Source organism: Heptranchias perlo, chromosome 11, assembly GCF_035084215.1.
Source record: "Heptranchias perlo isolate sHepPer1 chromosome 11, sHepPer1.hap1, whole genome shotgun sequence".
In the NCBI taxonomy this organism is placed as follows: domain Eukaryota; kingdom Metazoa; phylum Chordata; class Chondrichthyes; order Hexanchiformes; family Hexanchidae; genus Heptranchias; species Heptranchias perlo.
Window position 1 is genome coordinate 73,922,619 of NC_090335.1, and position 22,478 is coordinate 73,945,096.

The 22,478-nt window shown below is 45.8% G+C and overlaps 1 protein-coding gene across 1 annotated transcript; it reads right to left on the reverse strand.

Moving 5' to 3' along the window:
- Window positions 1-286: 286 nt before the first annotated feature.
- On the reverse strand, window positions 287-18,482 carry LOC137327022 (E3 ubiquitin/ISG15 ligase TRIM25-like). Its single transcript, XM_067992399.1, has 7 exons — window positions 17,976-18,482; window positions 16,689-16,784; window positions 14,165-14,395; window positions 10,979-11,001; window positions 9,437-9,675; window positions 6,665-6,808; window positions 287-819 (listed from the first exon to the last, which is right to left on the reverse strand). The coding sequence occupies exons 1-7, from the start codon at window positions 18,480-18,482 to the stop codon at window positions 287-289; spliced, it is 1,773 nt and encodes a 590-aa protein (XP_067848500.1).
- Window positions 18,483-22,478: the final 3,996 nt, after the last annotated feature.

Here is a 22,478-nt window from a genome sequence, read left to right on the forward strand (position 1 = left end):
TGAGAAACTAAAATCAGTTTGAAAACAAAATCTGGAAATTAAAAAACCTGGGATCAGTAAAAGTGACTACGAAGCTGTCGGATTGTCAACAAAAACCCAACTGATTCACTAATGACCTTTAGGGAAGGTCTTATCCAGTCTGGCCCAATATGTGACTCCAAACCCACACCAACGTGGCTGATTCTTAAATGCCCTCTGAAGTGGACTGGTAAGGGCAACTCGGGATGGGCAATGGTGCCCACATCCCGAGAATGAATCAATTTTTAAATTAAAGACTCTAAGAAATTCAGAATGAATTTAACAGCTTTAGCCCAGATTTGTCCTCACAACAAAATGCTGGAAACACTCGTGCGGCAAATGTGGTATTAAACGTGTGCAAGTGTGTCAGCAGTGTGTCGGTGACCTGGAGAAATGACACTGTTCCTGCGTCATAGTCTAACCGAACTCGGATCCTTTCGATAGAGAGGTTCAGTGGTAGGCGTGTACACTGGTTATTATGACAGGCTGACAGAGAACCAATGCAGAGATGCAAGCACCAGGATTTCCTGGACATTCGAAAATCAGAGTTGCGACCCACTTTCTGTACGCTCCCGTACGCGATCCCTATTCCCCACCAATTACCATCAGTTTCCACATCCCAGGAATGGCATCCCGAGGAGAAACTCTGGGAGCAGAGGATTTGAGAGTAGGTTTTAAACCTCGCTGGATTACTTGGGTAGGGCTGTTCCTGATAAGTGTACATCACTGATCTCAGGTCATTAGAAAGAATCAAGTGTCTGCTTGCAGTCTTTGGATTCAGGGTCATCCATGAACATTCCCCTAGAGAGGCAAAAAACAGGTTTATCAGATCAATGATTGACTACTGCAGGGTAAGATTGACAGTATTTCCCAGATAGTGGGAGCCCCAGATAACCTCTTATATTGTATTCTGTGCATGTTAAATAAATGTCTATCAATCAGAATCCATGTTGAATTCCAGTGTCTGCGTCCCAGTGCTGGCCAGTTAGTACAAACACTGTCAATTCTATCTAGTCAAACGTTGTCGCAAATTGGGAAATTCATATTAGTTTATTTTTAATGTAGAAGAAACCCCTCCAGCAACATTTATCAGTAAGGAATCTTACAACAGCAGGTTATAGTCCAACAAATTTATTTTAAAATCACAAGCTTTCGGAGATTATCTCCTTCGTCAGATGAATGAATGAAAAGGTTCTCAAATCGCATATCTTATACTAGGCTGGGACAGCATCACACCAATCAAAAGGTGTCGTTGTTATTCAAACAGGCCAGTCACGGAGAACAGCACGTCCCAGTACACTCGATATACATTGTGTCTATTACACTCGATATACATTGTGTAATAGACACAATGTATATCGAGTGTACTGGGACGTGCTGTTCTCCGTGACTGGCCTGTTTGAATAACAACGACACCTTTTGATTGGTGTGATGCTGTCCCAGCCTAGTATAAGATATGCGATTTGAGAACCTTTTCATTCATTCATCTGACGAAGGAGATAATCTCCGAAAGCTTGTGATTTTAAAATAAATTTGTTGGACTATAACCTGCTGTTGTAAGATTCCTTACATTTGTCCACCCCAGTCCATCACCGGCATCTCCACAACATTTATCAGGCTAGTGTTGGCCCCTTTTTTTTAAAAAAACTTCGTTTTTAATCTTTGACATTTTTTACACCTTTAAGAAGCCAACTTCTACCATCCAGTCATGTGCTTGTATTAAACACATGAGCTGTGCTGTGGGGCAAGAGGCAACCTGTTTCACAGCTCCCTCCCTTCAAAACAATTCCACCAATGTTGGTGAGTTTGTCAATCAATGTTGCCAGATTGGGCGGGTTCAAGGCCAATTGGGCTTGTTTTTGTCGTGGGTGGGTGCCTAATTTTTTGGCTAGTTTGGGCTAGTTTCTTAACCAGAGATGGCCGTTTTGTTTGCAAGTCTCACTTAAACATGCTCTGCCTCTAAACTCCTGACGCGGGCTTTTTAACCAATCGATAGATAGGTTGATTCCCATCTGCACGTCTCACGAGCACATCACATTGCTATCGGGACAGGAAGGCGCACGAGCAAGGGCGCAAATTGGCAACGTGGGGAGGGGGGGTAGTATTGAGCACGCGAATGTAAGCAATCGATGATTGCGGCTTCAGTAGCGTCCTTAAGCTTTGCATTATTGTCGTGCAGTACCTGGGCCCCGGGTAATATGGATGATAAGTGAGAGGTTATACCTATCAGGAAAGAGAAGACTGAGGGGTGACCTGATAGAGGTCTTTAAGGTTATGAAAGGGTTTGATAGGGTAAATGTAGAGAAGATGTTTCCACTTGTGGGGGAGACCAGAACTAGGGGCCATAAATATAAGATAGTCACCAATAAATCCAATAAGGAATTCAGGAGAAATTTCTTTACCCAGAGAGTGGACAGAATGTGAAACGTGCCACCACAAGGAGTAGTTGAGGCGACTAGCATAGATGCATTTAAGGGGAAACTAGATAAACACATGAGGGGAAAGGAACAGAAGGATATGCTGATAGGGTTAGATGAAGAGAGTTGGGAGGAGGCTCGTGTGGACCATAAACACCAGCATGGACCTGTTGGGCCGAATGGCCTGCTTCTGTGCTGCACCTTCTAAGTAATTCTATGTAATAATGGACTCCACCTCTGGAAATCATTTTTATTTTATTCGGTTTAATTTTAAAGCAGAGGTTGCTTTTAACTTAAAGAAACTCAAAGACGCCAGGGAAATGGAAATAAAAATTTTAGAAAGCAAATGCACAAAGGAGAAATCATCTGGGGGCAGGTTGAGTTCAAACGAATTTCTAAACCAACCATTACGGATGAGTGAAAGCCTTTTCTCACCAAGCCTGGCTGCATATACATTGTTATTAACTTAAAAGAACAATCCAGGTTATTTATATAATTTTTTTAAGGTATGTAATTAAATGGAATCAATATTTTTTTCTCCCAAGTGCATTTTACGACTTTTATTTTTTCAACACTTTTAAAGAGCTTTTTATTTAATGATTTTCAAAACAAGGTTGAAGGTTTGCAAGCAAAGAAAACCATTCTCTTGCCTCCAAAAATGCTTAAAATGCAAGAGTGATCGGAGGCTTTGCCCTTGGACCCCTATCGAGGCTCTGCTCCTGGACACCACTGGGCCCTCGGATGGACTCCCGACCCCTGCCAAGTTTTGGAGAGGCTATCTCATTGATTTCAATACTTAAAAGGTTGATATTTCTGTTGACAATCCCTGGTATGTGTTTGGTTTGAGTATTTAATATCATGGCTTTTTTACGAGCCCAAGATCCTCATGCTGATAGCTGTTAGTGGGTAATATTTAAAATGGTGATCAATAGAATTCAGGAGAAGTATATTCCTCTAAAATGCAAGAACAAACTACCCAGTAATGAACGACCATGGATGAATAAAGAGACAAGGGTAAAATTGAAACTAAAGAAAGAGGCATAATCTAAGTACATAGACAACAAAGGAGAGGATGACAAATGGGAATTCGAAGAGGTTAGGAAAGAAGTCAAAAAACAATCAGGAAAGCAAAGAGGAACTTCGAGATTAAATTATGAAGGAATATAAAAAGAAATAGTAACATTTTCTACAGGCACATAAATAACAAAAGAAAAATCAGAATAGGGATAGGGCCATTCAGAGATGCACATAATAAACGAGGAGCAAGGGGATCTGGGGGTACAGATACACAAATCACTAAAAGTAGCGACGCAGATTAATAAGGCCATAAAAAAGGCAAATCAGGCACTACGGTACATTTCTAGGGGGATAGAATTGAAAAGCAAAGAAGTGATGGTAAACTTTTATAGAACCTGGTTAGACCACACTTGGAGTATTGTGAACAGTTCTGGTCTCCATATTATAGAAAGGATATAGACGCATAGGAGAAGGTACGAAAAAGATTCACAAGGATGATACCAGAACTGAGAGGATATACTTATCAGGAAAGGCTGAGCAGGATGGGACCCTTTTCTCTAGACTGAGGGGTGACCTGATAGAGGCCTTTAAGATAATGATAGGGTTTGATAGGGTAGACGTAGAGAAAATGTTTCCACTTGTGGGGAAGTCCAAAAGTAGAGGTCATAAATATAAAATAGTCTCTAATAAAATCTGATAGGGAATTCCGGAGAAACTTCTTTACCCAAAGAATATGGAACATGCAACCACAAGGAGTAGTTGAGACGAATAGCATAGATGCATTTCAGGGGAAATTAAATAAGTGCATGAGGGAGAGAGGAATAGAGGACATGCTGATAGAGTTAGATGAAGTTGGGTGGGAAGAGGCTCGTGTGGAGCATAAAGACCGGCATAGACCAGTTGGGCAGAATGGCCTGTTTCTGTGCTGCAGTTTCGACCTAACTCGATCTAAATTGGTGTTGTCATTAATCTGCGTCAGATTCATAAACTGGGCGTCGGTAAGAGCTTAGAGCCAAATGCAAGATCGGGGAGCACTCAGAAACACATTGGGTCCCCGTGACAAATACACACCACAGAACCTAGGCCGAGAAATTCATTGGTGTCGCCCAGAGTTTTACAGGGCGTGGCAGTTTTAGTTCCAAGGTGCGTTTGAAATATCACTCAAAATAATACAAAGAAAACAGGTTCATAAGCAAGCCAGCTTGTAGCATTTACAAACCTAAAGCTTAGCAGAGTAAGAGCACTGTAGAAAGTTCCATCCCTTTGTTGTGTAGGAGTTGGTGAGAATTCAGTATTGTGCAAACTCAATTATTAACCACTGTTATGTGGAATTCTAAGTATCTGAGGTTTCAATCCACACACACTGAATCAAACATTTCTCTTCACATTTAAGTCCAATGGACTGGTTAATCAATTCAGTTCTTCTGCTTATCCATAAAAGAATTGTGTATTATAAAAGTATATAAATTATAAAAGTATTAAGCTTCTTAACACTTTTTTTTAAATTCGTTCATGGGATGTGGGTGTCGCTGGCGAGGCCGGCATTTATTGCCCATCCCTAATTGCCCTCGAGAAGGTGGTGGTGAGCCGCCTTCTTGAACCGCTGCAGTCCGTGTGGTGAAGGTTCTCCCACAGTGCTGTTAGGGAGGGAGTTCCAAGATTTTGACCCAGCGACAATGAAGGAACGGCGATATATTTCCAAGTCGGGATGGTGTGTGACTTGGAGGGGAACGTGCAGGTGGTGTTGTTCCCATGTGCCTGCTGCCCTTGTCCTTCTAGGAGCTGGAGGTCGCGAGTTTGGGAGGTGCTGTCGAAGAAGCCTTGGCGAGTTGCTGCAGTGCATCCTGTGGACGGTACACACTGCAGCCACGGTGCACCGGTGGTGAAGGGAGTGAATGTTTAGGGTGGTGGATGGGGTGCCAATCAAGCGGGCAGCTTTGTCCTGGATGGTGTCGAGCTTCTTGAGTGTTGTTGGAGCTGCACTCATCCAGGCAAGTGGAGAGTATTCCATCACACTCCTGACTTGTGCCTTGTAGATGGTGGAAAGGCTTTGGGGAGTCAGGAGGTGAGTCACTCGCCGCAGAATACCCAGCCTCTGACCTGCTTTGGTAACAACATTTTGGTGCCGTTATTGCCACTCAGGGCATGAAGGGGGATAAAGAAGGGACCAATTTAGTTGCAGATTTATTCCACTGGAACAGTATTGTATTCACAAAATCCTCCAATTAGTGCTGCACTGAGAACAAATCACCACAGTTAAAGGAGTGCTTCCTGGTTTAATAATCTTGCAGAATGAGTTTTCAGGATATCCCCAATAGATAAACAACATATCGTGCTTTGCCTGTATTGATATAGTTAACAACAGTAGTGGAGCATCAGTGAAGTATTTGAAAATACCTCCCTTTATGATTATTTTTGCTGGAACTTGCAGTGTTTTTACTTTCCAGAGCAAGCCAGATATTGAGATCTGAACCAATTGGGGCTGATTGGCACCCGCCAGAATCGGCCAACGTTGAACCTGGTCCAGTTTCTGCAGTCAGCTCGATGAGCGCATTCTGGGTGCGCTGTGGGTGCGAGTTACCGCCTGGGATTGGTAACTCACCCACTGTGTGGGGGGGGGGGGGGTTTGGGGGGGAGTCACGTGCCGCTGCAGGTCTTAAAGGTCTCCAGCAGATTAAAGGGCCGCAGTGAGAGAGCTGTGCCACCCGCTAAAAGAGCACTTGCAGCTGATGTGCAGTGTAGAGCTGGCATTGCTATGCCCTGAAATTCTCTGCCTCCACTTCCTTCAGCGCTGTTCTATGGCGAGGGTGCCTTGCAATGGTGCCTTACGTGATGCCACCTCACTCAGCATCACCTCCACTTCGTCAGCCATCAAACTGAGAGTTCAAGTGTGATGCTGCTCCTTCCCTTGGCACAATTTCCTGCCTCCAAATTTACCTGTGCCCGCCATTGGGATTTGTTAGTTATTATTTATATTAAAAAAAGACCTATTCAGAGCTTTGGGGAGGGACAAGTACATGAACACAACCAATAAATTCTCCAGCACCACAGCCTCTGCTGCTCCTGTCCCTGGCTCATTGCCTATACTGTAGTTCTTCCCTCACCCACCTAGGGTGTGTGCAGGGACTGACAACACCTCACAGTAAAACAAAGGGTAAATAAAGGAGAAGCATCACTTCCCCATGTGATTTTGCCTAATATTATAAACGCACCTTTTGATCCTCTTGATAATCTTTGCAATGCATTAGTTTGCTGATTGCCGTACTGTGGACTGGCTGCTGCCTTCTGTTGTGCTAACATTGCTTTTACAGAGAACCCGGTTCGGGTTTCTGTTTGGCGACAGTTCTTGTTGGAAGCTGCCACTACAAATAAGGAATACAGCAAGGAGATTAGGAACAATCAAAAGTGGGGGTATCAGGGCAGCAATACAAACAGTGTGGGTATCAGGGCAGCAATACAGACAGTGGGGGTATCAGGGCAGCAATACAGACAGTGGGAGTATCAGGGCAGCAATACAGACAGTGGGGGTATCAGGGCAGCAATACAGACAGTGCGGGTATCAGGGCAGCAATACAGACAGTGGGAATATCAGGGCAGCAATACAGACAGTGGGGGTATCAGGGCAGCAATACAGACAGTGGGGGTATCAGGGCAGCAATACAGACAGTGCGGGTATCAGGGCAGCAATACAGACAGTTGGGTACAACAGGCAGTGAAACATACAGTGTGGGTACAATGGACAATGAACCTTCAAATCCCTGGCACATGATCGCACTGTCACTGGCCCCATTCCCTGCTATTATTGACAGTTTCCCCTTTACCCACCTGAGCAGTTCTGTAGAGATTGAATGTTCCCACACGGTTCCGCAGTGGCATCCTTCACGACAGATGTTGCCTGATGTTCACTTGATGCCATCGCCTTCGAGATGCTTGGTATGGAAGCTGCCGCCAGAAATAAAATGAATAATGCACGAGTAACAGGGAATAATGGAGAGCGTGTGTACACGGGGCTGGGAAATCGGGGTTCGTGCCCTTGCGCTGGGTGTGCGCTAACCCCAAGCTTCCCGCTGCTCCGCCACATGAGCTGTATAAATCTATGCGCTTGGGAGTGGCATCCGTGGAATCCAGGAGATGCTGACGCCCCACCCCAGAGGGACAACATCATCGATGTGCGCCTGCTGCTGGCAACAGTTAAAGGTGCACTCCTTGACCTTGGATTCTAGTTCTGAACCCAGAGAGTAAAGTAACAGTAACAATGCAGAGAGGTAACATAAGGGCAAGGTAAGTCAAACCAGGATGAGAAGAAGACAGCCGAAGAAAGAAGCTAATGACTGTGGGTGGAGACTCACCACGGGCATTGCCAGAGGAGAAGCAGACCAGAGATTGTACGTGTTACGCTCCTATTACAAAGGAAGAGCTGAATGCTGGAAACTTTTCAGCAACATGTAGAATGCAAATTCTCTGCTGAACCATCCAGTAACATTGAAGACAGCTTTGTGATACTGTTACTAAGCAAACTCTAGCTAAGGCTGAGATGTTATTTACAGTCGTGTCCTCTACACCCTCATTTTGAGCACAGCTCGACTAGGAAATATGGTGGCAACCTGAGTTCCACCCAGTTTGTACTTTGTCTGGGCTCGGCCACGGAAGCTCCCCTTCATAGCAGGTAGCGACTTCATTGACTTCTTCAAAGTGGAGGATGGAAGCCCCTCCCTCTAATCTGTTACCAGCAGGCATGCTAGATGCCAAGTCCGCATCACGCCGAGGAAACATGGGCCTTGAGATTCCTGGCGGGCCACTGTGCTGACACAAGTTCCGCCCGCCAGCCTGTCCCGGTGTTGGCATTGCCCCGTATTCCAGGGACGGGGTCCTTCACATAAAAGGGTGCAGGCGCCCATGCCATTTGCAGCGCTCCCTGGGCATCTGCCCCCGCAAGGTCTCGTGTTTCTGCCCGGGGGATGGGGAGGTGGGCCGGTTTGGGAAAAGGGCTTTGCTAATGGCAACTGATCACTCTGAGGTCGATTCCATTAGGAAATAGCATTGTGGGTCTGATCTATGCCTCCCGTATGGCAAGTATGCCTGCACAACGCAGAAGAACTTTACGTCGGCCACAGGATGAGCGGAACTGGTGGGATTTCCAGCAGGGTAAATGTTATTCTTCCAGTCCCACCTCTCACAGTAACATCAGGGAGGAGTGGACAGGCAGAAGAAGCATTTGCGCCCTGTATTATTGCTGGGGCCAGAATTGGGGGTGGGTGGGGAATTACCTGGCAAAACTGGGTTACACCCCAAATTTCCCCATCCACCCCTCCCTCCCCGTCCAGATTGTGTACTTTCTGCTCCAAAAGAAAAACAGAGGAATTTTGGGGCTCTTCTGTCCAGGGTTGCTGGGGCCAACCAATCAGCAGAGGGTGGCACGTGCAGGAGTCTTGGCCACATCTCCTCGCAGGAGCTGGAACGCATGACCATGGCATGGTGCCGCTGAGTGGCACAGAGGGCAGCTCTGCCAGCAAACAGCTCGTGCAACCCCACCTCGACTTCAGCAGCCATCAAACACGGGGTCTGGTGTTGGGCTGCTCCATCCCTTGTCTGCAGACTCATAGCATACGTCGAGAGTTCGCTATCCCTCCGTTTCTGCCCTTGCCATTTTAGCCTTGGCAAACTCCGCTGATACCTTTTAGGGCTCTCCAAAGCTTGCTGAATTTTTGTTCCCCCCCCCCCGCCCCGCCCCGCCCCAATCCCTCATTATGACACTTGTCTTTAATTGACCCCACTCTTTTAAATTCCACTTACCCACAATTTTAATCTCCCAACACTCATCTCATAGAGTTATACAGCACGGATAGAGGCCCTTCGGCCCATCGTGTGACTGTGTCTGTCTCTGTTTTCCCCAGAGTTTTCTTGGATATTCTCAGGTCTCCAAACACGAGTAAACAAACTTCTTGTCAGTTCTTTTATATTAAATAAAAGCTGCACTTTCTTACTTGTCTGTGCAAGGAGTAGGTTTGATGAGCTGCTCCGTGTGTGGGGCGGGCTCGATGGATCAGCCAGTCTTTGCCTGCCCGTCGATTTCGTAAGTTCGTACGTTCGTATCACTTCCACTATGGCTGACTGGTACTTTTTAGATTGCTCCATCCTCTTCTCGAGAAGTTGAGATACGTTGGACAGGTTGAGGGTGAGCTCTGGAGCATCTGGACCTGTGACATTCTGAGTCTCAGTAATTCTGTAGTGAAAGAGGAAACAGGGCTTTAACCCATGGGAAGATTTCAGATAGAAACCCAAAGGGTTAACGAGTGCAACGATTAATGTTCCTCCTGAAATCAACCGGCAAATCATCCCGAAAACCTCAGATTCCAGGGATTTGCAGCTGTCCCTGCAGTCGTACTGATCTCCACACACGCAGTGAGATCCTGGTTTGCTGCTGTTCCAGCTCCCTTCGGGATTTTCAAAGCTGTCTGCATTCCAATTCATTCCCTCTGTACGGGAATCATCGGGGATGAAATTCGACTTCGGCGGGCCATCCGACACACAGCCCGCCTGATTTTCCGTTCCACGGTGGACGGGAAAATCAGGCAGGGTGTATAATCCTGCGGGTTTGCAGTCTGTGCTAGCCCCAGTCTCTGCAGGAATGCACCGAGTGCAACCATGTAAAGTAAGAGGCGAAGGAACAGCCTCCCACGAATCTTGGATCCATGGAATTCCCTCCCAACACATCCAGTGACACTGGCGTTACGGGAATATCTCGGGGTTAAATCATTTCTCTACCTCTCGATAGGATGATTCTATCACGACAGTTTAACACCTCATCTGAAAGACGGCACCTCTGACAATGCAGCATTCCCTCAGAGCTGCACTGAAGGGTCAGTCTATGTTATGTGGTGGAGATGCCGGTGATGGACTGGGGTTGACAATTGTAAACAATTTTACAACACCAAGTTATAGTCCAGCAATTTTATTTTAAATTCACAAGCTTTCGGAGGCTACCTCCTTCCTCAGGTGCAAATTTCCAAATCGTTCACCTGAGGAAGGAGGTAGCCTCCGAAAGCTTGTGAATTTAAAATAAAATTGCTGGACTATAACTTGGTGTTGTAAAATTGTTTACATATGTTATGTGGTTAATAGGCTGATTCCCTGACCAGTGCTTCCTACTGGCGGGGTGGAGCACGCATGTTTCTGCCTCAGAGGCAAAGACGCCACCAATTGAGCCACACTGGGACGTCCTGCGGATGTGATAAGGTGCGATATAAGTGGAAGTTCTTTCATTACAAGTCGCTGCAAGTTTCTCTTTTACTTACTGTCAATAGCAAGTTACTGAGAAATGCCACAGACAGGTAAAAGAGTCCGTGTCACTCACGTTTCCCTATAGGCTGCCCATACCAGCGACACTTCAAATCAGAGGTATTATCAGCGATTTGAAATACGTTATCGAGGAAGGTTTACTGCACACTCTCCTGGTTTTTAACTCTTCTCCCGGAATCAAGGGTCCCTACCAGCAGCGCTTACTGTACAATTAAAAAGAAACTTACCTGGAAAGGAGCTGCTTAGAATCCTGTAAACAAAAAGAGCGGGGATCAAATTATTGAGTTAACAAATCAACATACAGTCGAATAAAACAAAAGGGGATGAGGTTCAGAGTGAAGGGCTCAGTGTACGAGAGCAGGTAGAGTGAGTCACGGTAGCTGTGAACATTTCTCCACAGGACATCCTGAGCTCAGGTGTGAGGCAGCAGCAGCAGCAGCAGCAATGCTGGGGTACAGCAATGTGCGAATAATTCAGCCTCACCACCGGCCTTGTTCATCACAAGATCACAAGATAGTTATAGAGAGGAAAGCACATTCGGCCCATCTTAATTCATTCATCCAGAAAGACCCTAAAGTTGCAGCATCCAATTGGTTCTTAAATGATGCAAGAGTCTTTGTCTGCCCAACTTTATCATTTCCTGTGTTAATCACTCTCTGAAGAACTTCCTAATATCAGTCCTGAATTTACTTTTTAATAGTTTAAAACATTGGGCCCTTTCAAATAATTTAAAGTTGTTTTCGGGCCTTATCTTTTCCATAGCATTTATTGTCTCCCACAGTACAGAAATTGCTCCAACCAAAGTCACAACCAACATTCTCTGTGACTATATGCATTATTCCTCCTTGTCCTCCTCAACATCACTGCAGTCTCTGACATGGTTGAACACACCAACCTCCTCCTTCATTGTCCAGTTGAATGGGACTCCCCTCACTTGGTTAAACTCTTCCCTCTCCGATCGTAGCCACAGAATCTCCACCAATGGCTTTTCTTCCTACCCCAACTCTGTCATCTCAGGATTCCCCCAAAGATCTATCATGGGCCTGCTCCTCTTCTTCATCTACATACCGCCCCTTGGTGATATCGTTCGCAGACATGGGGGTCAGCTTCCACCTGCATGGTGATGACACCCAGATCTACCTCTTTAGCACTTCTCTCAATCTCTCCAGTGCCTCAGTGCTATCCAACTGTTTGTCCAACGTTCAGACTTGGATAAGCCGCAATTTCCTCCAAGTAAACATTGGGAAGATTGAAGCTATCATCTTCAGCCCCCGTCACAAACTCCATGCCTTGGCCACCGACTCCATCCACCTTGCCAGCCACTGTCTCCAGCTGAACCAGACTGTTTTCAACCTCGGGCGTCCTATTCGACCCTGAGCTGACCTTCCAACCCTCTCCATCACAAAGACTGCTTACTTCCACCTCTGTGACATCGTCTGCCTTCACCCCTACCTCAGCCTCATCTTCCACTGAAACCCTCATCCATGCCGCTGTCACCTCCAGACTTGATCACTCCAATGCTCTCCTGGCCGGCCTCCCATCCTCTACCCTCAATAAACTTCAGCTCAACCAAAATTCTGTGGACTGTACCTTCTACAGCACCGTGTACCACACACCCAACACCCGTCCTTGCATGATCTACATTGGCTCCTGGTCCCCCAACACTTCAAATTATCATCCATCCATGGCCTTGCCCCTCCCTATCTCTCAAAATTCCTCCAGCCCTACAGTGAATGCTAAGATAACAGATCTCACCCAGGGCAGCAGAGTGCTAAAATTGGCTTCAGCTTCCCTGGGCTAAGGAGGGGAAAATTCAGCCAGGGTTTCTGCTTATCATTACTATCCAGTGAGTCCTGCTGGTAAATGTGCAGTTGTGGGCATCATATTGGATTGGACTCAGTGCTGATGGCCTCCATAACCCCATGGTTTGATGGGTCAGTTGGTGGCACTCTTTGGTTTAAGTCAGAAGGTCATAAGTTGAAGCCCAACTCTAGGACTTCAGCACAAAATCTATGCTGATACTTTAATGCAATTTTTCAAAGGAGGTGTTAAAGCAGGGTCCTGCTTGCTTGTTCAGGTGAGCATAAAAGGTCCTGCAGTACTATTAGAAGAACAGCAGGGAACTTCAGGAATGGAGGTGAGAATCCCTACGTGGTCAAGTTTTAGTAAAATATTGAAATGCCTACGTGGCAAAGAAGCAGAATGCAAAATGGTTAGAAAGGGTTAATTAGTTAGTAACTGAGATTGATACAAGTGGCCTGGCCCTCCTGCTGGGCCATATGTTTGCTTAGTCAGCAGGCCTGCATTGTCTTATCAATGATAGGTCTTTGATGTGAGTCAAGGACTGGTCTGAATGTCTCCATGTTTATGGCAGATCAATATAGGGAACGAGCTTAGCCAAAGTTGAAAGACATTCCAGGTTGGGAGATAAGGAATAGAAGGAACAGGGAAGAACATTCCAAGTTGGAAGGTGAGGAAGTATCCCCTTTGATGTCTAATAGCAACATGGTCAGCACATGGATTGTCTATGATTGGCCGGAAATAATGTAACCCCGCATGGCAACCTGTGCCCGGCTTATGATTGGTGTTGACTCTTGTGTTAATGATGTTCCAACCTCTATGGATTTGTATAAAGGTATGAGTTTTTGTCTTTGTCTTTGTCTTTCCTTATTCTGTTAGAATCGTTCGGATTCTCTCAGGAATCTGAATTGAAGCTACAGACTAAGATCTGCTATTAAAGTTGTTTGAACTTTACGGTGTACTCGAATCAGTTCTTGCTGAACCAGACTGAGGGGAAAGAATCCGGTTCGTCAGAGGGAGAGCAGGAGAAAAGCAATAGTAAAATAAATGTACCTGAATAAAGGAGAGACAGTCCCCTTGTATCAGATTCTGCACTTCATCGTCTATTAATGTCCTGGTGTCCCGGCCAACATTCCTCCCTCAACTTACACCATTGAAAATATACGGGTCTATTTTAACTGTTCTCACCGTCCATTTACCCATTTTACACCCTGCCTGATTTTCCTTTCCACTAAAGAAAATTCGGGCTAGGCAGCCTACCAGCCGCTCCCCAGTTCTGCCTGGCGGGAACAGCCGAATTCGACCCCGTATTAACTGGTCATACATGTCTTCTGCTACATGGGGCACCATTGCTATGTACAATTGGCAGCTACTGCACTGGCCTACACAACAACGGTGCTGTACTTCAAAAGTAACTCCTGCCTTGCGGAGTGTTTGAGAGATGTCCCGAAGACATGACAACATGTAAAAGAAAGGAAATTTCTTTCATTCTTATGCATGAAGAATTGACTTTGATGATGGATTATCTGTGGAACTGCACCACATTAATACCAGTGACTTCAGGAACGGAGGGAGAGCAGGAGAAAAACAATAGTAAAATAAAATAAATGTACCTGAATAAAGAAGAGACAGTCCCCTTGTATCAGATTCTGTGCCTCATCGTCTATTAACTTAATCTGTTCCATCATCTTCTTTAATGCTTTAGAACAGTTCCTAATCTGTGAGATCACTCGATGCTCCTCCTCATCGATCAGTTCCAGTGTGTACTTTTCAACTTCTTCCAACTGTTTGCTCCTTTCCGAGAACTTCTTCAACAGGTTTCCTTTCAGCTCATTGGTGAGTGTCTAAAAATCCAACCCACACTCTCATTACAAGTTGCTCTTACACAGAGCTGTTACCCTCTGAACATGGGCACTGTATAAGGTGCAGGGCCATTTCTTTTATACACACGGTGAATCGCAGTTGGATAGAATAGATTGGGATAGTCCCAGTTTTCCCTGCATTAAAGCTGAATCCCGGGACAGGGATGTTAAAGTGCAAAATGACGGTGATGTGACAGAAACTGGAAGAGCCTGTGTAAACCCACACTGACACCCTCACGTTTCTGTATCAGGCTTCAGGTGAAGATTTAAACCCCAAGTGCAAGGCTCTCACAGTTTATAATGTGATACAAACCCCTGGAGGGTGTCACAGCCATGTAACACACTCCCAACAGCCTGCTGTTCCCTGTATAATAAGAATCATAGAAGTTACAACATGGAAACAGGCCCTTCGGCCCAACATGTCCATGTCGCCCAGTTTATACCACTAAGCTAGTCCCAATTGCCTGCACTTGGCCCATATCCCTCTATACCCATTTTACCCATGTAACTGTCCAAATGCTTTTTAAAAGACAAAATTGTACCTGCCTCTACTACTGCCTCTGGCAGCTCGTTCCAGACACTCACCACCCTTTGAGTGAAAAAATTGCCCCTCTGGACCCTTTTGTATCTCTCCCCTCTCACCTTAAATCTATGTCCCCTCGTTATAGACTCCCCTACCTTTGGGAAAAGATTTTGACTATCTACCTTATCTATGCCCTTCATTATTTTATAGACTTCTATAAGATCACCCCTTAACCTCCTACTCTCCAGGGAAAAAAGTCCCAGTCTATCTAACCTCTCCCTATAAGTCAAACCATCAAGTCCCGGTAGCATCCTAGTAAATCTTTTCTGCACTCTTTCTAGTTTAATAATATCCTTTCTATAATAGGGTGACCAGAACTGTACACAGTATTCCAAGTGTGGCCTTACTAATGTCTTGTACAACTTCAACAAGACATCCCAACTCCTGTATTCAATGTTCTGACCAATGAAACCAAGCATGCCGAATGCCTTCTTCACCACCCTATCCACCTGTGACTCCACTTTCAAGGAGCTATGAACCTGTACTCCTAGATCTCTTTGTTCTATAACTCTCCCCAACGCCCTACCATTAACGGAGTAGGTCCTGGCCCGATTCGATCTACCAAAATGCATCACCTCACATTTATCTAAATTAAACTGCATCTGCCATTCATCGGCCCACTGGCCCAATTTATCAAGATCCCGTTGCAATCCTAGATAACCTTCTTCACTGTCCACAATGCCACCAATCTTGGTGTCATCTGCAAACTTACTAACCATGCCTCCTAAATTCTCATCCAAATCATTAATATAAATAACAAATAACAGCGGACCCAGTACCGATCCCTGAGACACACCGCTGGTCACAGGCCTCCAGTTTGAAAAACAACCCTCTACAACCACCCTCTGTCTTCTGTCGTCAAGCCAATTTTGTATCCAATTGGCTACCTCACCTTGGATCCCGTGAGATTTAACCTTATGTAACAACCTACCATGTGGTACCTTGTCAAAGGCTTTGCTGAAGTCCATGTAGACCACGTCTACTGCACAGCCCTCATCTATCTTCTTGGTTACCCCTTCAAAAAACTCAATCAAATTCGTGAGACGTGATTTTCCTCTCACAAAACCACGCTGACTGTTCCTAATCAGTCCCTGCCTCTCCAAATGCCTGCAGATCCTGTCCCTCAGAATACCCTCTAACAACTTACCCACTACAGATGTCAGGCTTACCGGTCTGTAGTTCCCAGGCTTTTCCCTGCTGCCCTTCTTAAACAAAGGCACAACATTTGCTACCCTCCAATCGTCAGGCACCTCACCTGTAGCTGTCGATGATTGAAATATCTCTGCTAGGGGACCCGCAATTTCCTCCCTAACCTCCCATAACGTCCTGGGATACATTTCATCAGGTCCCGGAGATTTATCTACCTTGATGCGCGTTAAGACTTCCAGCACCTCCCTCTCTGTAATATGTACACTCCTCAAGACATCACTATTTATTTCCCCAAGTTCCCTACCATCCATGCCTTTCTCAACCGTAAATACCGATGTGAAATATTCTTTCAGGATCTCACCCATCTCTTGTGGTTCCGCACATAGATGACCTTGTTGATCCTTAAGAGGCCCTACTCTATTTAATTTATTTATTGAACATTTGCGAATCTCTAACAGGACTAACATGATTTATAAGGACTGTCTCTGAGGTGAGTATTTATTCAACTTAGAGGGGAATCCCATTACACACAATTGTCTCTACCTTTACTTCAGCTTCTGATTTCTCCAAACCTTGCTGCTTGATGGAACAACTCTGCTGAACTCTCCGAAGGTTCTCAACTTTGCTCTTCAGTTCTTCCTATGAAGATAATTGAAATATTTCAAAATGGGATTCCAAGCAGGAATTTAAAAGGAAAATGATTTAGTCCCAGGTGGGTGTGGAGCAAAAGTGGTTCAGGAGATGGTTGGTCTCTGGTCACTGAATGGAAATATTATGGATTACCTCAGATCCCAGCGGAGAGAGGCACTCCTATGGGGTGTTTTGGGTTCATTAAATCGGGACTACAATGTTGTTAACCCACATCCAACCTGTGCTCCCTGTGATCCTCAGGACCCTCCCGGGGGCGTGTGATTGTAGAATTAACCCACTTTATTTCTCAGTTTAGACTGCTCCACTGCTGCTTTTTACAGTCACACCCCGGGCTGGACTCGCAGCCGCAGGCCAGCATTCCTGAAATAAGTTTGTAATTGTTACAGGCGTGGGTGAAATCCATTTTTGAATACAATCCTTAATCCCACGCAGTACAAAGGAGCCTTTTCGCTCCATTCCAATGAAAATATTCCTTTAAGTGCTCTTCAGAGGGCAGAAAACCACAGTCCTGGTGGTGCAATCGATGGGCTAATCTCCATAATTCCAGCAGTGGGAGTTGCCATGGCAGTCACTCTGGTCTGCACATCTGTAAACTCTCCCGTATGTGATGGGAGTCTCAGACGTTGGAGCACAATCTCCTCCGTTCTCACCTTACGCATTAAAGACAGAAATAACAACAACTACTTGCATTTATTTAGCGCTTTTAACGTAGTAAAACGTCCCAAAGTGATTCACAGGAGCGTAATCAGACAAAAATTGACACCGAGCTAAAGAAGGAGTCATTAGGACAGGAAAGAGGCAGGTTTTAAGGAGCATCTTAAGGGAGCAGAGAGAGGTGGAGAGGCAGAGAGGTTTAGGGAGGGAATTTCAGAGCTTCGGACCGCGTCAGCCAATGGTGGAGCGAAGGAAGAGGGAGGTGCACAAGAGGCCAGGATTGGAGAAAGACAAATGTTTAAAATGTACATCTGGTTGATCCGTATCTAAACAAGAAAAAGCCAGGTTAACATTTCCTTCGCTTTGTTTCAAGATTTCGTTTTGATGATGCAACTCACCCTTATTTCCCCTGAAGACATTTGTAGCATAAAAATTATTTCCGTTTAAAATGATTAAAACTGCATTTGATCGATGAAGCCTCTGAGATATCATGGGGTCTGGCACAAGAACAGAAGTGGAATTTACCTTAATCGAAGCTTCTGCCTGATCTAGGCTCACCGCTGTGTGAGATTTGTGTCTGCCTATTATTACACATGAAGCACACACACAGACTCCATCATCTGTACAGAAGAACTCAAGAATCTTCTTATGGTCCGGGCACTTTCTGTGAGTAAGATCGGTCACAGGGTCGACTAGCGGGTGGTCTTTGAAGATCTCTTTTGTCAAATGCAGCTTCAAATGAAGAGAACAAAAGGAGGTTTCGCATTTCAGACAGGTCTTTGTGGCTGGGGATGGACTCTCGATGCAGTGATCACAGGTAACGTTGGGAAAGCTCATCTCCAGACTGGGCTTGGGGTTGAATTTCCTGTGACACTGAGGACAGCTGAACCCATCTCGATCTATTGCATGGGTCCAAACATCCTCGATGCATTTCAGGCAGAAACTGTGCTGGCAGGGCAACGCGACAGGGTCCTGGTGCACCTCGAGACACACAGCACAGGTCAACTCCTCTTCTAAAGCTCTGGCTTCCATCCTTCCAACCCCCAAAGGAGAGGCTTCACACAGCACAGTGGCAAGTGTACAACGAGAGAGGGAGTGGAATCCTAAGTAAACACTGCCCAGGGCGGGGGGAGGAAGTGAAGGCGTTCGTTTCAGTTTCAAAATTTCCTTTCACTGTAGGTTGCCTTACCAGTTCAGCAACAAAAGTACAAGATTCCAATTTCTCAGTTTAGACCCAGAATGTGTGGGTAAATATTCATAGGGATCAGTATTCCCTTAATCCTGTTTTATAATCTTCAACTTTAGAAACTGTACAAAAAGTTACATTTAAAGAAGGAATGTAGATTTTAAAAAATGACAAGAACTTCCAATGTTCAAAGTGATGATTGGTTGATGTTGTTACAAGTGGCTCTCTTTGGATTTAGTGACCATCACTAACCAGACCAGAGAGGGACAACTTTTTTTTTAATTAAGGGGGCACAGTCTTTATGAAAAAGTGTTTGCTAAAGGTTTCTTTTGTTTGTTGAGAGAAACTAGTGATGTAGAGAAATGCATTAGGATTTATACTTGTGTCTAGGATTCAATATGCAATTTAGCTCAACCTTGACTTGTTCCACAGAAAATAATTCAATTAGCATTGGTGAATCATAGAATCATAGAAAGGTTACAGCACGGAAGGAGGCCATTCAGCCCATCGAGTCCATGCTGCTTCTATGCAAGGGCAATCCAGCTAGATGTGGAGATGCCGGTGATGGACTGGGGTGGACAAATGTACGGAGTCGTACAACACCAGGTTATACGTCTCTGTTGTACGACTCCGTACAATAATCCAGCAAGACCCATTCCCCCACTCTATCCCTGTAGCCCTGCAAATTTTTTTCCTTTCAAGTACTTATCCAGTTCTCTTTTGAAGGCCATGATTGAATCTGCCTCCACCACCCCCTCAGGCAGTGCATTCCAGATCCTAACCACTTGCTGTGTAAAAAGGTTTTTCCTCATGTCACCTTTGGTTCTTTTGCCAATCACCTTAAATCTATGTCCTCTGGTTCTTGACCCTTCCGCCAATGGGAACAGTTTCTCTCCATCTACTCTGTCTAGACCCTTCATGATTTTGAATATCTCTATCAAATCTCCTCGCAATTGTCTCTGTTCCAAGGAGAACAATCCCAGCTTCTCCAGTCCCCCATCCCTGGAATTCTTCTAGTAAATCTCTTCTGCACCCTCTCTAAGGTCTTCACATCTTTCCTAAAGTGCGGTGCCCAGAACTGGACACAATACACCAGTTGTGGCCGAACCAGTGTTTTATAAAGGTTCATCATGACTTCCATACCTTTGTACTCTATGCCCCAATTTATAAAGCCCAGGATCCCGTATGCTTTTCTAACTCCCTTAGAATCATAAGCCCCAGTTTTAACGGGATGGGCATCGGCAGGAGGTGGGGGGTGGTGATGGGGCCATCCAGAGCCAGATTAAAGGTGTTAAGATGTTGGGGTTGTGAATGGGGTGCAAACCCCCTGCCCCCAGCTATCTAACCACCCCTCCCCCCACCCGCACCATCCTCGCTGGGCGGGGGTGGGTTAAAATACCCCAGTAGAATTTACAGTACAGAATGAGGCCATTCCACCCATCGTGCCTGTGCTGATGTTACCTCTTCAACTGGACTATACACTGTACATTCACCAAAAGGTTGCCAGGTTGTAGTTATTAGGAGAGATTTGAGGTACATGGATAATTTCCAATGGAGCAGAGAAGGTTAAGAGGAGTAAGACTGCCGATTCAGTGCTAATTAGTGCCGAATTAGAGGCAGTTATGTACTGTGGGATCCACGCCCATTGTGAACAGGATTGAAAATGTCACAAATTTATTTCACACAGACTCCTTAGAGCCAGGAGACAGAGGAGACTTTCCCAGAGGTGAAAGGTCAGTGTTTGACCAATGAGCATCGATACATTTAAGGGGAGGCTTTTGGAATACATGAGGGAGAAGAGAATAGAGGGGTGTACGAGGACACCCTAATCCCTCTGTACTGCAGCGTTATGTAGTCTTTCTCCATTTATATAATATTTTGCTTTTTTATTCCTCCTACCAAAGTGGATGACATCACATTTTCCCATGTTATACTCCATCTGCCAAATTTTTGCCCACTCGCTTAACCTATCTATATCCCTTTGCAGACACTTTGTGTCCTCCTCACAGCTTACTTTTCCACCTATCTTTGTGTCATCAACAAATGTGGCCACAGTGCATTTGCTTCCTTCATCCAAGTCATTGATATATCTTGTAAATAGTTGAGGTCACAGCACTGAAGCGTTTGCAACCATCTTCAGCCAGAAGTGCCGAGTGGATGATCCATCTCGGCCTCCTCCCGATATCCCCACCATCACAGAAGCCAGTCTTCAGCCAATTCGATTCACTCCACGTGATATCAAGAAACGGCTGAGTGCACTGGATACAGCAAAGGCTATGGGCCCCGACAACATCCCAGCTGTAGTGCTGAAGACTTGTGCTCGAGAAATAGCCACGCCTCTAACCAAGCTGTTCCAGTACAGCTACAATACTGGCATCTACCCGACAATGTGGAAAACTGCCCAGGTATGTCCTGTCCACAAAAAGCAGGACAAATCCAATCCGGCCAATTACCGCCCCATCAGTCGACTCTCAATCATCAGCAAAGTGAAGGAAGGTGTCGTCGACAGTGCTATCAAGCGGCACTTACTCACCAATAACCTGCTCACCAATGCTCAGTTTGGGTTCTGCCAGGACCACTCGGCTCCAGACCTCATTACAGCCTTGGTCCAAACATGGACAAAAAAGCTGAATTCCAGAGGTGAGGTGAGAGTGACTGCCCTTGACATCAAGGCAGTATTTGACCGAGTGTGGCACCAAGGAGCCCTAGTAAAATTGAAGTCAATGGGAATCAGGGGGAAAACTCTCCAGTGGCTGGAGTTTTTTTTTTATTCATTCATGGGATGTGGGCGTTGCTGGCGAGGCCGGCATTTATTGCCCATCCCTAATTGCCCTTGAGAAGGTGGTGGTGAGCCGCCTTCTTGAACCGCTGCAGTCCGTGTGGTGAAGGTTCTCCCACAGTGCTGTTAGGAAGGGAGTTCCAGGATTTTGACCCAGCGATGAAGGAACGGCGATATATTTCCAAGTTGGGATAGTGTGTGACTTGGAGGGGAACGTGCAGGTGGTGTTGTTCCCATGTGCCTGCTGCTCTTCTCCTTCTAGGTGGTAGAGGTCACGGGTTTGGGAGGTGCTGTCGAAGAAGCCTTGGCGAGTTGCTGCAGTGCATCCTGTGGATGGTACACACTGCAGCCACAGTGCACCAGTGGTGAAGGGAGTGAATGTTTAGGGTGGTGGATGGGGTGCCAATCAAGCGGGGCTGCTTTATCTTGGATGGTGTCGAGCTTCTTGAGTGTTGTTGGAGCTGCACTCATCCAAGCAAGTGGAGAGTATTCCATCACACTCCTGACTTGTGCCTTGTAGATGGTGGAAAGGCTTTTGGGAGTCAGGTGAGTCACTCGCCGCTGAATACCCAGCCTCTGACCTGCTCTCGTAGCCACAGTATTTATATGGCTGGTCCAGTTATGTTTCTGGTCAATGGTGACCCCCAGGATATTGATGGTGGGGGATTTAGCGATGGTAATGCGGTTGAATGTCAAGGGGAGGTGGTTAGACTCTCTCTTGTTGGAGATGGTCATTGCCTGGCACTTGTCTGGCGAGAATGTTACTTGCCACTTATGAGCCCAAGCCTGGATGTTGTCCAGGTCTTGCTGCATGCTGGCTCGGACTGCTTCATTATCTGAGGGGTTGCGAATGGAACTGGACACTGTGCAATCATCAGCGAACATCCCCATTTCTGACCTTATGATGAAGGGAAGATCATTGATGAAGCAGCTGAAGATGGTTGGGCCTAGGACACTGCCCTGTGGAACTCCTGCAGCAATGTTCTGGGGCTGAGATGATTGGCCTCCAACAACCACTACCATCTTCCTTTGTGCTAGGTATGACTCCAGCCACTGGAGAGTT